At 35.2% G+C, this 16,212-nt stretch overlaps 2 protein-coding genes across 4 annotated transcripts in view; one reads left to right on the top strand and one right to left on the bottom strand.

The window, feature by feature from the left end:
• LOC106079871 (latent-transforming growth factor beta-binding protein 1-like) overlaps window positions 1–16,212 on the top strand; it is an 83,599-nt gene that overhangs the window by 41,359 nt on the left and 26,028 nt on the right. The gene's annotated exons all lie outside the window — the stretch shown is intronic.
• Window positions 1–16,212, bottom strand: part of LOC106073050 (transmembrane protein 245-like) — a 28,960-nt gene that overhangs the window by 3,836 nt on the left and 8,912 nt on the right. Inside the window, exons 6-17 of one of the 3 annotated variants that reach the window (XM_056003941.1) lie at window positions 16,012–16,160; window positions 15,364–15,468; window positions 13,269–13,345; window positions 12,814–12,904; window positions 10,913–11,026; window positions 10,144–10,272; window positions 9,701–9,823; window positions 7,708–7,841; window positions 6,455–6,555; window positions 5,385–5,559; window positions 3,092–3,249; window positions 1,675–1,696 (exon numbers count right to left, since the gene is read on the bottom strand). In XM_056003941.1, coding sequence (XP_055859916.1) covers window positions 1,675–1,696; window positions 3,092–3,249; window positions 5,385–5,559; window positions 6,455–6,555; window positions 7,708–7,841; window positions 9,701–9,823; window positions 10,144–10,272; window positions 10,913–11,026; window positions 12,814–12,904; window positions 13,269–13,345; window positions 15,364–15,468; window positions 16,012–16,160 — 1,378 coding nt within the window. Of the gene's footprint in view, window positions 1–574; window positions 645–1,674; window positions 1,697–3,091; window positions 3,250–5,384; window positions 5,560–6,454; window positions 6,556–7,707; window positions 7,842–9,700; window positions 9,824–10,143; window positions 10,273–10,912; window positions 11,027–12,813; window positions 12,905–13,268; window positions 13,346–15,363; window positions 15,469–16,011; window positions 16,161–16,212 lie in introns of all 3 variants that reach the window. The other 2 variants (XM_056003940.1, XM_056003942.1) reach the window with 2 other exon arrangements.

Here is a 16,212-nt window from a genome sequence, read left to right as displayed (position 1 = left end):
GCTCTATTAATATACTAAAAAGAAAAAGCAACCGTAAAAATGTTTAAATTTAAACTTATTGCATCCAAGGAGAAAGCCAATTAACTAAGATTGATTTATGATTAGTTAATGGACATTCAGTAACTATAGACTACTCAATATTTATAAACAAAAAGAAAAGTATAGAAGTTTGTTAGTTATTAATGATAAATAAGAGAGAAAACTATGGAACAACAGTTACATCAATGTTTAGGAGGTGACAGCCAATAATCCAGCAATAGATTAGAATTCAAGCAACAAAAACATGTATAACTGGGTGATACCAAACTTCTAATGCTGGCTTTAAAATATTTTCACATTTAATGGTTGAAAAGCTTAAGGAAATGGTATCAAATAAAACATTTAAAACATACATTTTAATTAAGAATTTTTATGTTTTTTAACCGTAGGGTTGAAAGGCTGAACACATATTATAATTTCTGGAGAAAGATATAAGCGGGGGAGGGCAGGTATAAAGCCTAAAACAACAAAGTGAAACAGTTATATTTTTATAGTAAATAAGTGAAAACAATATTCAAAACGTCACTAAATTCACCGAGTGCCTTTATCGCTCTCCCTTTGCTGTTTTCTCATCAGATAACTCTGTAGGCTTAAATTTATGGGAGCTGTAATTGAGAATGATACATGCGTTAAGAACATTTGGTCGCTGCCACCTGTCCAAGTTGTAAAACTTGTAGATGAAAGAATGTTTGGAATGACTAGGCATGTTCTACTTGAAGAGTGACTTCTCACGAAACCCAATGATCATAATTTTGTTTAGGGACAGTACAATATGAAATTATATCTTTATTTGCAAAGTTTTTATTAGATCAGACTTAGTGATAATGTCACTTTAACTAATGGTACATATATATGATATTTTTCTCAGGCTAAATTTTAGTAAATGAATTAAATAAATTTAATTTGAAATACCAGAGACCAAATAATTTCAGTTTATTGTAAGTCAGTTAGTTTTATTAGAATAGTAGTATATATATATATAGAGAAATCAAATTAGTAACAAATAATGGTTTAAAATCAAGTTTTAGAAATAAGAGATAATAATGTTATTAAGATCCAGTCTGATTTGGTTACACTATGATTGTAATAAAATAAAGCTACAAAAAGGATGAAAGAAGACTTTAAAAAAGAGATTATTTTATATACGACGCACAAGTAAGTAGAACTTTGTCAAGAATATTTGTTTTGCTTAAAGACACATTTATTTCTGCATGAACTTGGAGTGCAATTACTGTCAAAGATTTTGTCATTGATCTCTTAAGTCAAACACACAAGAAAAAGAAAATAATTCATTGCAAACATTTTAATTTGTATGTACAGTCTACAGCTCACAACTAGATTTAGTTTAACATAAACTGTATTGCGACAATTTTAAGTTTTAAAGCTTGGGTATCTTTTTTTTTTTTTTTTTTACTATAGAAAATTTGTTACGCACAAAAAAGTTATTGTTTCCAATGTATCTTATTTCAGATTTATTGGCAGGTTGAAAAACCCAAAACCTAAAGACTGAAAAACATAAAGAAGTTAAAAAAAACAAAATGAATCTTCAAAAAAAATCATACAAAGCCACGCAATAAAATAAAGAACTCTGAAAAATAAACAAAACAATTTCTAAAAAAAAAAATAAATAAAAACCTCAGTCGCTTAGACCACATGACTGTAAGAGATAGACAAGAAATAACACTAATTAAAACCTAAGAGAGAGTTGCATTCCATGTGTGGCGCTAACACAATGCTCAGCAAGGTGGTGTAGAGTAAAGAAGTTATTAGTTGTTCAACGTTTTCTGTTGCTTTAACAATAACATGATTCTTCTTTTCAGTTTGGAAACAAGACTGTTTAACATGACAAACAGTCTTTTATAGGTAAGGCATTATTCTCTCAAGTTTCAAAGTGAAAGACCACATGATTTGATTGTCATATTACTTTTTATTTTACATAACAAATTTCTTAAGCACATATGTATGAAAAGAAGCTCAACTAAAAAAGCTCCATAGTTGGCAACTTAGTTGACAACTTTTAAAAAGACAATCATTATAAGCCTGCTCTCAACAAACTAATGGAATTCAATTTTTTAAATCAAAATTTTTTACATTTTCTTTAAATTAAAATGAAACTGTTTTGGACATCAGTTACAATAAAATGTCATTGCCAAGTGAAAGTTGGTCCATTTTTTGTATTACAAAAAAAGTCATCTGTGAAAATTTGTTCAGTGTTTGTTTGTTTTTTATAATGATAAATTTAATGATTTCCAGAGTACTGATTAACATGTTTTTCTTTGCTAGTTATTTTTTCTGTGCATTTCATTCTTAGGAGGTAAAATTTCTTATGGAACAACACAAGAGAATTTGTCTTAAAGTGTCTTGCATCTACAAATGTAAATTAACTTTTACTTAAAAGCATAATTAAGGTACACATTTTTTTAAACACACAATAAAACTCGAAGCACAGAAAGATCTTCAACCTTTAATTTGAAGCCAATGCTACTGTGAGAATATTCTCCTGACAATATTGTAGCTAACACTTTGACAACATTAGTTTCAGGATAAAATGGCGTAAGGTCAGGGACTTTGTAGTAAGGGATGAAGCGCTGGGCTAATCCAGGGCAGTTTAAAAACAAAAGTTAGTTTCAGTATTAAAAAGGCAGACATTCAGGAACCATGGTCAATAAAAAAAAAAAAGGGGACATCGAAGCTAAGAATGTCAAGGACATGTAGACTGTTAAGTCTGCTGACATGTCAAATATAACAAAATAAATAGTGATGAATAATTATTAAATAATCCTTATTCAGCAAATGAAAGACAAAAACATAAAGATTGACACGTTGTTGGAATGTATAAATAAATAGTTATAAAAAATAAACTTTCTTTTCATTTCATTATTTAACATCCCAAATGCATTAGGGATTAACTTAAAATGGGTATAAGTATACTTATTACAGGGCAATGGTTTTAATATAGCCCAGCGATGGTGTCCCTCAATGCCTTCAATCAGGTAAAATTGGTTAAAATTAGCTAATTGAGATGTAGGTAAGAAAGTCGATGACTACTAACCTGGGGCTGGTGTTGAAGGGTAGCTCTGCAGCATGTTACCATACATATTGACCACAACGATGAGACAACACAAGATGATGGGCCCAATGATAGCCCCTTCTAGGCCCATGAATAGAATTCCACCAGCAATAGCCAAGCCAGTCACATAGGGGTGGCCCCTGTTGATATATAAATTACATTATATGATTCATGTAAAAAAAAGACTTAATAACATCACTGATAGATTTTTTAATCATTAAAAGTTGAACCAGACACATATGTGTCGTTAGTCAAAGAACTGTGAATATGTTAACCTTTTCTCAGAAAACAATTTCTTGAAAACTATTCAACAATGTAGGCCTACTAATAATGCAGCTCATGTCCAGCTATATAAGCTCCACATAGTTTGCAAAGTAGAGCTGCATACTGTTTAATATACTAATAAGGCATTGTCTTTGATTCCAAAATTTATGATGAGTGTGCAGTATTTTACAAGTCCAAGCATGCCCAGTGGCGACATACATATTTTGCCACATCTGATGCAGAAAAGGCAATGTCCACATGGGGTCAATGTTTGTCCTCGTTTCATCTTCAGCACTTGTCTTCAGCTAGAGCTTTTCTTTGGGTTCAGAAGTGTGTCCAGTGACCCTTCATGACACCTTCATGAGATCTCTCCAGCCGTCTCTATTAGAGGCCCACTTAGATGCCTCCTTTAGAGAGCCCAGGTCTCAGAACCATACAAGAATGGTGAAGACCACTGCATTATAGACACTGATTTTTTGTTCGTAGACCAAGAGACCTATCCCACTATAATCTCATTTGACCAATGGTACTGTTGGCTTTAGCAAGATGGTTGTCTATTTCTCTAGACAGTGAAGGTTGTCCACATTTAGGGGCTGGCCATTCATATTGATTTATGGAGCTGAGAAATTTCATTAGGAGACTTCTGGAACATGACTTCTTATTTTAAAATAAAGCAGCTGTCGAATGGTAAGCAGTGCTTCTATACTGTCCAGCATAGTTATCTTTCTTGCTGCACTGCTTATTCAATACATTTTGTAGAGTTGTACATGTTCTGCTGATCTGATTCCCACCTTGTGTAAAGTAGAATTGTGCATGTTCTGCATACTGTAACAAATAAAGTTGCTTATGTTCGGTAAAGCTCTAGAAATTGTGACTTAAGAGTTTCAAAATCCTAAGCAGTGTCAGATAATTGGATTCCATGGTTCAAAGACAAATTTATACAAACAATGAAAACTATAAAACAAAAACCAACTAACTGATAAATCAAGAAAAGCAAGTAAAGATGTAAGGCTGTTTGAACTGATAAGTTAATAAAATATTTTTTTACATGTTTCAGATGTTCCTTCAGATTTAAAGTTCATCCTAGCCCAAACCTCCCAAAGGACAATGGGGGATATTTGAAGTTCATCCTAGCCCAAATCTCCCACAGGACAATGGGGGATATTTGAAGTTCATCCTAGCCCAAACCTCCCACAGGACAATGGGGGATATTTGAAGTTCATCCTAGCCCAAACCTCCTACAGGACAATGGGGGATATTTGAAGTTCATCCTAGCCCAAACCTCCCACAGGACAATGGGAGATATTTAAAGTTCATCCTAGCCCAAACCTCCCACAGGAAAATGGGGGATATTTAAAGTTCATCCTAGCCCAAACCTCCCACAGGACAATGGGGGATATTTGAAGTTCATCCTAGCCCAAACCTCCCACAGGACAATGGGGGATATTTAAAGTTCATCCTAGCCCAAACCTCCCACAGGACAATGGGGGATATTTAAAGTTCATCCTAGCCCAAACCTCCCACAGGACAATGGGGGATATTTAAAGTTCATCCTAGCCCAAACCTCCCACAGGACAATGGGGGATATTTGAAGTTCATCCTAGCCCAAACCTCCCACAGGAAAATGGGGGATATTTAAAGTTCATCCTAGCCCAAACCTCCCACAGGACAATGGGAGATATTTAAAGTTCATCCTAGCCCAAACCTCCCACAGGAAAATGGGGGATATTTAAAGTTCATCCTAGCCCAAACCTCCCACAGGACAATGGGGGATATTTGAAGTTCATCCTAGCCCAAACCTCCCACAGGACAATGGGGGATATTTGAAGTTCATCCTAGCCCAAACCTCCCACAAGACAATGGGGGATGGCAGCAGGCAGTCTTCGAACTCAGGGCCATTGAGACCTCCAACCAACAAAGCACGTACCACGTGACCAGGCAGCCAGCAAATTTGACAAGGACAACACAAAATGACATAAGAAGCAAAAAGAAAAACTGTAAGAAAGCCTACCCTTCTATTTCATTGTAAATAGCTGTGTCCACCACGTAGGACGGAAGCTTGTGGGCAACAAACAGCAGAAGAGCACTGAGACCTTTGTCCTGTACCAGCCACAGATGGATGACAGCCGGCACTGCCGCCCAGTAGGTTCCAAGAAAAGGTATGGCTGCAAACACAGCAGCAAGCACTGGAGACAAACAAACAAAATATAAGCATTTGGATGGTCTAAGTATAATCTAAGTCTGGACTTTTTAAAATAGACAATCTCATGCCACAGATACATAATATAAATTTGATATAACTAAATTGCACAGGAGGCGCGGTGGCTGAGCGGTAAAGCGCTGGGCTTCCGAACCTGGGCCCGGGGTTCGAATTCTGGGATTTTTAAAACTGGGATCTTTGGGCGCCTCTGAGTCACCCAGCTCTAATGGGTACCTGACATTAGTTGGGGAAAAGTAAAGGCGGTTGGTCATTGTGCTGGCCACATGACACCCTCGTTAACCGTAAAATCAGATGACCTTTACATCATCTGCCCTATAGACCACGAGTTCTGAAAGGGGAACCTTAATGCCACATAACAATATAACTTAGATATAACTAAATTGCAAAACTTTTTTTTCTTTATTTGATAACAATTAAAAGGCATCCAATAAATAAATTTTTGTGTGCAAAAAAAAAAAAAGTTGACAACTAAAGACTAAAACAAAATATAAAAGTTGAAATAAGAAAATTAAAACAGAATAACAAAAGCATTAAAACAGAATATACAAAGTTAAGTTAACATCTTATAAAACAACAGACTTTTTCAAAATATATTCCATTTATGTATATAGGAGCAAGCTATAAATTGACAAAAAAATTTTATTAATAAAAAGAAAAAAAAACACAATTTATATACAATACAAAGAAACATAATGTAGGCATAAGACATTACACTAACATAATCTCTCAGTCACAAAAATAACTGGATTAACTTATATATATTAAAGACAAAAAAAAATGGTAATAGGAAATAATTAGGTATATTTTATTTTAGGAAAATTTTTACATTCTAAGGTAACGATAAAAAAAAGCCAACCTACCACAAGGAATAAACACAACATCCAGACCAAACACCAAATGAACAAGCCAAGTGTAGAGGCCATAGAATGTAGCCATTTTTAATGACGCCTTGAAGACACCACTGAATGAAAGAGAAAGAATAAAGATTTACTGTCTAAATATATAGTTCGTCCATCGTGGTTCGATGATGACCACTTTGTCATCCAGGGGGCTGAGGGCTTTCCACTGGGGTTTTATGCCTCCTCATGTGGCCACTGTCTAAATAAAGCTTGTAGTTACAGGAGAAATTTGAATCAATGATGTAAGTTTAAAAAGACAACAGATCTAGAATGTGGCTGTCAAACATATTTAATGCCACTTTGCACTCAAAAGGCGGAACATGAATCAACCAATAATACTCTTAAATATAAACACTTCATACCAAACTTCAATTCAGTTCATACCGATGAAGGGAGGACTTTATCCCATGTCCCCAACTAAATACATTTTGACATGACAGGTCAGGAAAGCCACCAACTCTTAGACTATTTTTTTTTCAAAATGGCGCTGCACTGTGGCGAAATGCAATTTGTGCTTTCATTATTCATTATTATTTCTTTGCTGGATGTATACTGAATGTTATTTTGTAATCAGTTATGCAGATGTAAATTATGAGTGAGTCTGGTGTGAATGTACACTTTGGTTTCTTATAGTTACAATGTTAATGTTTTTTGTTTGGTGTAATGCACAAATTGTAAGACAAATTTCCTTACGGATAATAAAGATTATTATTATTATTATTATTATAAAATACATAATTAGTAACTACAATTAAAATTTTATTTTGTGTCTTTCATCTCATCTTTAGTCTCTTGATTTGCATCATAAGTTTAGTGTGATGGTTTATGTCACCAAATCTCAAATCTCTCTATTGTTTCTCATCAGCAGCTGTTCTTATCAGAATACCAAGGGAGGTGTGGGGTCATTCTTTCACATTGTCCAACCAGTTGATATTTTTAGACGACCCTTTCTCTTATATAAATGATCCTCCATCTCTTGTTCTATTTTACCATAGGCATTTGAAAAATATTTAAAATTCTAATGTTTGCTAATGTTTGGCCATTCAAATGTATGTAGCATCTTGTATTATTTCAACCACAAACTAGCATTTCACTTTTTTCAGCACTAATTTTCATGTCAACTGCTATAGTTGCAGGATCCAGACTGGCAGGAACTTTAAAAAGAAGGATAGGCGCCTTTCAAACCTTCACCTGTGCAGAGAATGAAAATCTACCTGATGGCTTTCTCTACAGCTTGACCAAAGCGACTTCCAGTTGTTCCAGGACTAAAGTTAGTAAACAGCTCTGCAGGTTTGTACATATCTCCACTAGATGCCAGGAGATAGAACAATGTTGTCAGGAAGATAATCTAAAGGAAAACAAAAGATCTAAATAAGTTTTATATACAGCCACATTTTATCTACACAAACTTTATTAACAAAAAATATACACAATAAAATCTGCATCTTTAAAGACAAATCGGTTCTTTTATATAGAACAGAGACTTGGAGAATAACAACAAAAATTACAAAAATACAGACACGTTCCAGGCATTCACCAATAAATGCTTGAGACATTTAATTGGTGTCAGATGGCCAAACAAATCTCAAATTAAACCCTGTGAGAAACAACCAAGCAAGCACTACTAGAGCAAGAAATCAAACAACACTAAAGGGGATGAATTGGGCACACATTGTAAAAACAACAGGAAACACTGCAAAACAGGCCCAAGACTTGAACCCACAGGAAATAGAAAAGCTGCACACCACAGCCGTTAGCAAACACGTAGACCATGAAGCAAGGCAGGCAGGATGGACATGGACCCAAATAACGGGAATAGCCCAGTACATGATGAAGTAAAGTTGTGGCCCTATGCTCCACTGGGAGTCAAAATGATTAAGACAAGTAAGCGAATAATACATAGATGAGCAAGAGCTTACAAACTTGGGTCAAGTGGCAGAGTTTAAGAGTTGACTGATTTAACTGGTGTAACACAAGAAACAAAAATATTTCTAGAACAGTAAAACTAACCGGAAACATGCCCAACTTTTCATTGACTAAAATATTGGTATCTATATAGATAGGAAATGCATGGACTAGTCTAGAAAAAAGGAATAAAAAGAGAATAATTAGGTAGCCAGTTTTCTGGCCCTAATATTTTTACAGTGTTTCATTAAGACTATTGTACTAGCATTGACTGTTATTTTGATTGTGAAGTGTTTTAAGTTTAATAATCATTCAAGTTATTATTTATGTGCTTAAGAGCATTTATTACCAGCTAGTGTCACATTCCTACTGTATGGTTCTGAAACATGGAGAACAACTGAAGCCACAACAAAAAAATACAGACCTTCATCAACAGATGCCTGAGAAATATCCTAAAAATACACTGGTACGACAAAGTAGAAAACACCAAACTGTGGGAGATGAGTGGGCAGAAAAATATAAAGGGGCAGATCTTAGAGAGGAAGTGGAGATGGATTAGTCACACCCTTAGAAAAGATACCAGCAACAGAGCTAGGCAGGCCTTAGAGTGGAACCCGCAGGGAACAAGACGCAGAGGAAGTGGAGATGGATTGGTCAACCCTTAGAAAAGATACCAGCAACAGAGCTAGGCAGGCCTTAGAGTGGAACCCCCAGGGAACAAGACGCAGAGGAAGACCAAAAAGAACATGGCGACGCAGTGTACTTGAAGAAGCAGAGAGGACCGGGAAGAGCTGGGACACCATCAAAAAGCTAGCAAGAGACCGTGGAGAGTGGCGTGTTTTTTGTCGAGGCCCTATGTTCCATGAGGAGCTCAAAGGAGTGATGATGATGTGTGTCACATTCAATTTGAAAACAATAACACTACTACACCCTGTCTCATGACAGGGACGCTATTCTTTATGGAACTAGGTAGGTAATAAAGAAACATTCAAATATTCTCAGAATATCAAATTTGGCGACTCTAAAGAATCAATGACTAATGTGATATGTGGCTAAGTGATGTAAAAACACTTGGCTTTCCAGCATGGGGGGGGGAAGTTTGAATACAGATGTAGATTTTAATTGAGATTTGACTCCAGTTGAATGCCCGAATGCAGCAAGGAAACTGTATGCCAGATACCCCCTCCCCCATATTTCCACAAAAGAAAAGGATCAGAGCTCACTAGGATTGTTATAAGCATGAAAGAAGCACTAAACAAAAAGAAAATGTATTATTGCAAAGCCCCAAATGTGATTACTTACTGCTGAGATGAGAAAGTTGAGAATGGCTGTACCTCCTCCCAACAGAGCAGAGAGTACAGAGGTGACTACTGTGATTAGTAAGGTCAGGTTACCTTTCAAGATCTGCCATACAGAATCCATTACCTGGAAAAATTAGTGTTAATTAAGTTATGATATTTTAATTCGTGAAACTCACAGACATGTTATGTAAAGGTAATATATAATCCTAAATAAACTCTATGTAAGTACATAGTGATCTGCATATGATTATATAAATAAGTTGTTTGAATGTGACCAAAGCTCAAGAGGTTACATAACTTACGGATCTTATATTATTCTTTGATTTTTTAGTTTTTAATATGTTCATTAAATAGCTATCTGAAGGACACAAAAAATATGTTTGCATGCTTCCAGTAAATATAACGTCTGTGACATAAAGTTGTACTAGAAACATACAGGCTTACCGATACAAGCATTCCTAAGTTCGCCTTGGCAAATTCTATGATAGCCGAAATCCGAAGCATGTTCTTGCCTTGACTGATGGTCTCCCAAAGAGAATTCATATCAGCAGGAAACACCGGACCTTTACTGTGCTGTATGTACAGGAAACAAACATAAAGATTTAAATATTAGTAAAACATTTGAACAATACGATGTTTTTCATATATTTTATTTGAAAATTATTTTTTTTATGAATTTTTTTTCAGAAAAAGGGAAGTTTGTCAACACATGTCATGCATGGTAAAAAGGATTCATACATGTTTTAGGCCAATGGTTTATGATGGTAAAAATAATAGTCTTATTTATAAAGCACTGTTAACAAACAAAATGTAGGCACAAGGTGCTGTAATAACATTACAAACACAAACACAACAGCTAAAATGACAATTAATCTAAAAAAGTTTTAAATAGATAGGTCTTAATGTTCTTCTTAAAAGTGGTGTAGCATGTTATTTGGTAGTTGACTAAGACAAACACACACTTTGATATAAAAGTCAGTAACAAGAATGCTTTTAAAACAAAGAAATTTTTAAAGTTTATTTGTAACCCTGTCCAGAAGTCATTAAGGGTCAAGACACAAAGGATTCTTTAAACTTAACTAAAGAAATTTCAAGTACCCGTTACAACTGGATAATCAGAGTGATATGTTAAAAAAATTGTTGCTTTCACAATGATTGAAGCACAAAATGTTCAGTTCACCTAGTGAGACATAGAGCTCATAGAAATATTTACCTTTTCATTCATAGAAAACATTGAGGCGTACAGCTCATCCCAAACTTCCAAAACTTGCTTGACTACCACATCTCTATCAGCTTGAGGACCTTCGACAGGAAGGAATTCATTGACCTGAAAATGAACACAATAACATGGCAAGTTTTAGAGCTAAGCTCCGCATCTGAAACATTGACATTTTTTGGCAGATACACAAAACACTTTGCAGCTAGAGTACACATGGTGGATGTTTTTATAAAGGAAAAAAAAAAACAACAAAAAATAAATTGATATATTTTCTCCTTTATATCGATAGTCAAGTTAGTAAAGAACTGTAATTTAATAAGGTCAACAGCCTCATGCAGGATGATAGGGGATGACAGTGGGCAGGTTCAAACCATGTACCATTATGACAAAGGCTCAAAGCGTGTACCATATGCCCAGGCAGCCACCCAAGAATGCAAAGAGTAAATTGCAAATTAAGTGAACAAGAATGACACACAATATACCAAACACAATGCACCATTAAGGCATTAAATGTTTGCTAGTTTACTGGACCCCTGACATTCATGTTCTTGAAATTAGACAAAAGATACAGGTTCACTGAAAGTTCAAACTATGCCCATACATCGCCATACTCAGTACTTTTGTAAATATGACTGTATGAAACTTCACAAAGAAGCCAAATTAATTTCATGTTAAAAAAGGCTAAAGACATGAAAATGAAATCCAAAACTGTTTTATAGAACTGAAGCCCAGCTAATATTTACAGACTTAAAGATCCAAGTTTATACAGGTGTTACAACTGGTCACAGCATTTTTTCACATACTTTTACAAGTGGTGCCACCTGTAGCCAAAAATATATAAATATAAATATATAAACAGAGCGTTCCCTGCAATCTGAACTTCATCGATTATTAATTCCCCTGGCACTATTTCTACTCTTTATGAAACGAGTATGAAATGTCTTACTTAGACTTTAATTGAAATGTATTCAACATTTGTAATAATTAATGCTCACTAATGAATTTATAATCACAAATACAAAAGATTATAGGTCCTTGGAAAAAAAAAAGACTGACTTCAAACTAACTAAGGGGGAGCATCTCACAGTTTAAGAAAGGCCGGTCTTATAACTTATGAAAATTCCTCCAAAAACAAATAAATTACAATTTCGGATAGCGCACAAAATCTGTGGTATACATTTTAAGTTCAGTCAGAAAGAAAATGTGTTATCAAAGTTTAACTAAATGCTTCTACTTCTATTAGAAACAAACTTTGAACCATGTGGTAGTGTTGCAGTTTTGATGCGAAAGCGGGCCTAAAAAGTCATTAACCCGCGAGGGACATTTGAGGGTAGCACAGATTGCTGTGGTGACTGAATCTGAGCCTGCAAAGCCCTTCACCATGGCCCCCCAATATCAACACTTTTATCCTGGCCTCACACAATATAAACGATGCTATGGCACCCTGGTAATAATGCAGTGGGTACTGAGTCACATAGGTGTGACTGGCAACACCATTGGAGACCCTTTGGCCCACCAGGGAGGGCTAACACCAACTACCAAGCGGGCTCTGGCAAGAATAAAAAAAAAGAAAAGGAAAAATGATTTGAGTGCTGGGACAAGTCCCCAAAAATCTTCAGCATCTGTAAGCACATGACCGTGCCTACCCGTGATGAGGGCTGCCCAGGTATGAACAAGATAATCTAGCACAGTGCAGGATGGGCCACTGTCCTATTGGCTCATATTTCACATGGCTCAGGCAAAACTTTGTCTCAACAGGTCTGGGAAATCACAAAAACACATACATGCCTAGCATAACAAAACGGCAGGGTTTCTGTCCAGGGCTTTAGCAAGAGAGGATTTGAACCTCTCAAGCTTTTCATTAACAAGTTCAAAGGAAAAAAAACATTTCCTACCTTAGAAGCAATAAAATTGCGTCCATGCTCATGAGTTTTCTGCAGGACCTGGTTTATAGTTTTCTTCATTTCTTCAGCATTTGGCATCCACCTGTTGATGTAGAAACAAACTTTTATATTAATAGTTATTGTTTCTTTTAAGTCCCGTATTGACCAGCCTATCTTACTGTCAGTGAATACCCTTAAGATAAGGAATTTTGATGATTAACAAAAATAAAGTGTAAATCTAAAAAAAAAAAAAATAATAATCAAAACTTTACTTATGTATTTATATAACAAATTAAACTATTTGAATTCACATTTGTTTAGTCATAAATATATATTAAGATTTGTGATTGCTTTATTACAAAAAAAAAAAAAAAAAAAAAACAACAGAAAAATGCTTATCCCCCAGTGTAAACTACTCATCAAAATGGATTCTGTTGGTTCAGACAAGTTAACTAGAATTGACTTACTCTGACAGTTCTGAGTTGACAGTTTTGTTCAGAATGTCCTGAGAAGATGTAATCATGTACATACTTTCTCTCTGCACCTGTTCAAAAAAAAAATCAAATCATTGTTACAGAGTAGAATCTAAAAGTTAAACATTGAACAATTACTGTTCCAAGTATGATCCTACTATGGCTGGTAAACATTAAACTGTTTCAGCTCCCATTGGATTAATATCTATTCACATTTAAATGCTATGGGCAGGCCACGTATGCAAAATCTCCCGCATCTCGTCAATTAAAGGAAGGGAAGCCATCACAAGGTGGACAAAGAAAACAATTCAGGGACACTCCAAAGCATCTCTAAAAGTCTTCAACATTGACACTGCCACCTGGGAGACAGAATCACATGATTGAGGTGTGAAAGCTGGTGCACAAATTGCAGATGACAAGAGAACAGTGCAAGAAAGAAAGTGCCAGAGAAAAAAAATCAAGGAAAATGACATGTACCAGTTCCAGTATGCAGCCAAACATTCCTGGCTCACAAAGGTCTAACCAGCCACATGAGGAGGTCTAACAGTCATGTGATGAGGTCTAACCAGCCACATGAGGTCTAACCAGCCACATGAGGAAGTCTAACCAGCCACATGAGGAGGTCTAACCAGCCACATGAGGAGGCCTAACATTCACGAGAGGAGACTCAAAACGGCTGTTAAAACTCTCAGCCCTCTGGATGATGAGACCATGATGGATAAAATAAAATTTAATCAGGTTCAAATGACTCAAACATCAATCAGAAAAGATATGACCTTAATCAACAATTACCATCTCTATCACAGTGGCTTTCATTAACAGAAGCAAGTGCATGAAATAAGTGGTACAAAAACTGAAAATCCTTAAGTTCAACATTAGACAATGAAAATGCATAAGTAAAACTTGTTTTTAAACCAATTAAGATATCTGTACAAACACTGTTTATTTGCATGTTGAAACTTACAAAGATTAAAAACAGCCCCCCCCCCCCCCGGCATAAAAAGCTATACAAAAATGGGCTTCTCTCTTAAGCTAGTCTTCATCCCAAGATCCTAGACATGGGTTACTCTACTCTATTAACCATCTTTGGGGCTGAAATACTGTGATGAGGCATTAGCAGAAGATGTTATTATTATGCCAAGGGCACATTCTTCCCCTTAAAGATCAATGATTACTTATTTAAGAACTCCTATTACTTGTGTTAAAAAAGACCATGGTGCTCTGAGTATGGAAGCCTGTATCTCCATTATACATGTATTGATTTATTCAATAAAAAAGACTGACTCGATCAAAAATGCTTTAATTACAAAAACTGGACAATACTACTCTAGCAGACTTTCTTATAGCCTGTGGTATAATTTTTATTCAAAAACTTAATTTCGCCACTAAGATGCAAGATCTTCATTCACAACAACTTTGCACTTTGACTTTACCAACTTATGAATTGGATAATGTAGCTGGTTGACCTATTACTGACAGGAAAGAAGCATGTAACTAAAAAATGCAGTGTAAATTTTATTTAAAAAAGACCACTTTTAGACCCCCAGCTAAAGCTGTTCTTTGATGTAAAATATCTATGAGCTGAGGTGCAGAAAAACGGTATGCAAAATATTAAAATTTATTTTTAAACTGGCTTATTAATTACCACATTCTAATTTGTTTTATTCAAACTAAATTACCTAGGTCAGTGTCAAGTTATTACTAGCTCTTACGTTAAAAACACGACTTCAACACATTTGAAACTACTGACTAATGAATGGTTCATTATCATAAGGGCCAAAGCATATTTCAACATTAATAAACCTTTGAAAGCTGTACTTCAAACTATATTTCCATCTAAAGTCTAGAATTCAAAATTAAATAATATCAACAGTGAATTTATTACACAGTGAGATAACAACAGAAGAGATAGGGATATGGTCAGAATTATTTTGATATCTCGGTCAAGACAAAAGGAAAAGAGGATTTCCAGTAAGAAATTCGGGCAGGGAGGTAACACAAAAAATAGATTTTAAGAAAGTTCAAAACAATCACACACACAAAAAAAGGGGGACAAACAAAAATGAAAATAAATACAAAATGTGATTACCTGAACTGTGCCAATAATAGTGACAAGAAAAGTCCCAACAACAAGCATTAATATAAACAGTATACTTGTCGCTTGATCGAGACTTTTCTCCAGGACCGAAATTATCTGCCAGGAAACAAAAATTAGACACAATATAATAATTTCATTTGTACAGCACCATCAACTAACGAACTATTGGGTACTTGGTACTTTAAAAACATAATAGACACAAAACAATGGAGACCGATGTACTATTGGTAAAAGCAAGAAAAGGGTAAACGTTTTAAATTTATGCTCTAATATTTTTCCTTTTTTTTTTTCAGTAAAAATGTTTTATTTGTAAAAGGTTTTACAAGTTTTGAATCCTCCCTCAGAGTTGAAGATAATCTACTTCCTAGTCCAAACCCAGGAGCCTGGGACCATTGAGATGGCTGAATGACAGTCCATCAGGAATAACGCACAACCAAGTCATTTGTTTATCCTATGTTATTATTTTCATTTTTTTTTAAGTCTTTGCTTTGTTCGTAGCATCAAGGAATGAATGTATATGTTTTTTTGTGCATTATTTTTCCTTTGTCCATGGGCTAAGTTTATACAGTGATTCATATAGCTGAAATTTTTCATGAGCCTATAAATTTCTCCCAACAGATTCCTAGCAGTTTAACTCACCTTGCAGTCACCTTTCAGGTAGAGAGACGCAAGTCCTTTCATGCACTGAGGCAGCAACACATTCTCCCTAGCGTTAAACCATTTCAGCGCTGCACTTTTTGCATTGACTACATAACCATGAAACATTCCGCCTCTCTTGAATTGATGAACTGAGAAAGAAAACATAGTCATTAAAAAGGAGACCTGAAAAAGTTTTGACAG

Source organism: Biomphalaria glabrata, chromosome 11, assembly GCF_947242115.1.
Source record: "Biomphalaria glabrata chromosome 11, xgBioGlab47.1, whole genome shotgun sequence".
NCBI classification, from domain to species: Eukaryota; Metazoa; Mollusca; class Gastropoda; family Planorbidae; genus Biomphalaria; species Biomphalaria glabrata.
This window is presented reverse-complemented; position numbering and strand designations above follow the sequence as displayed.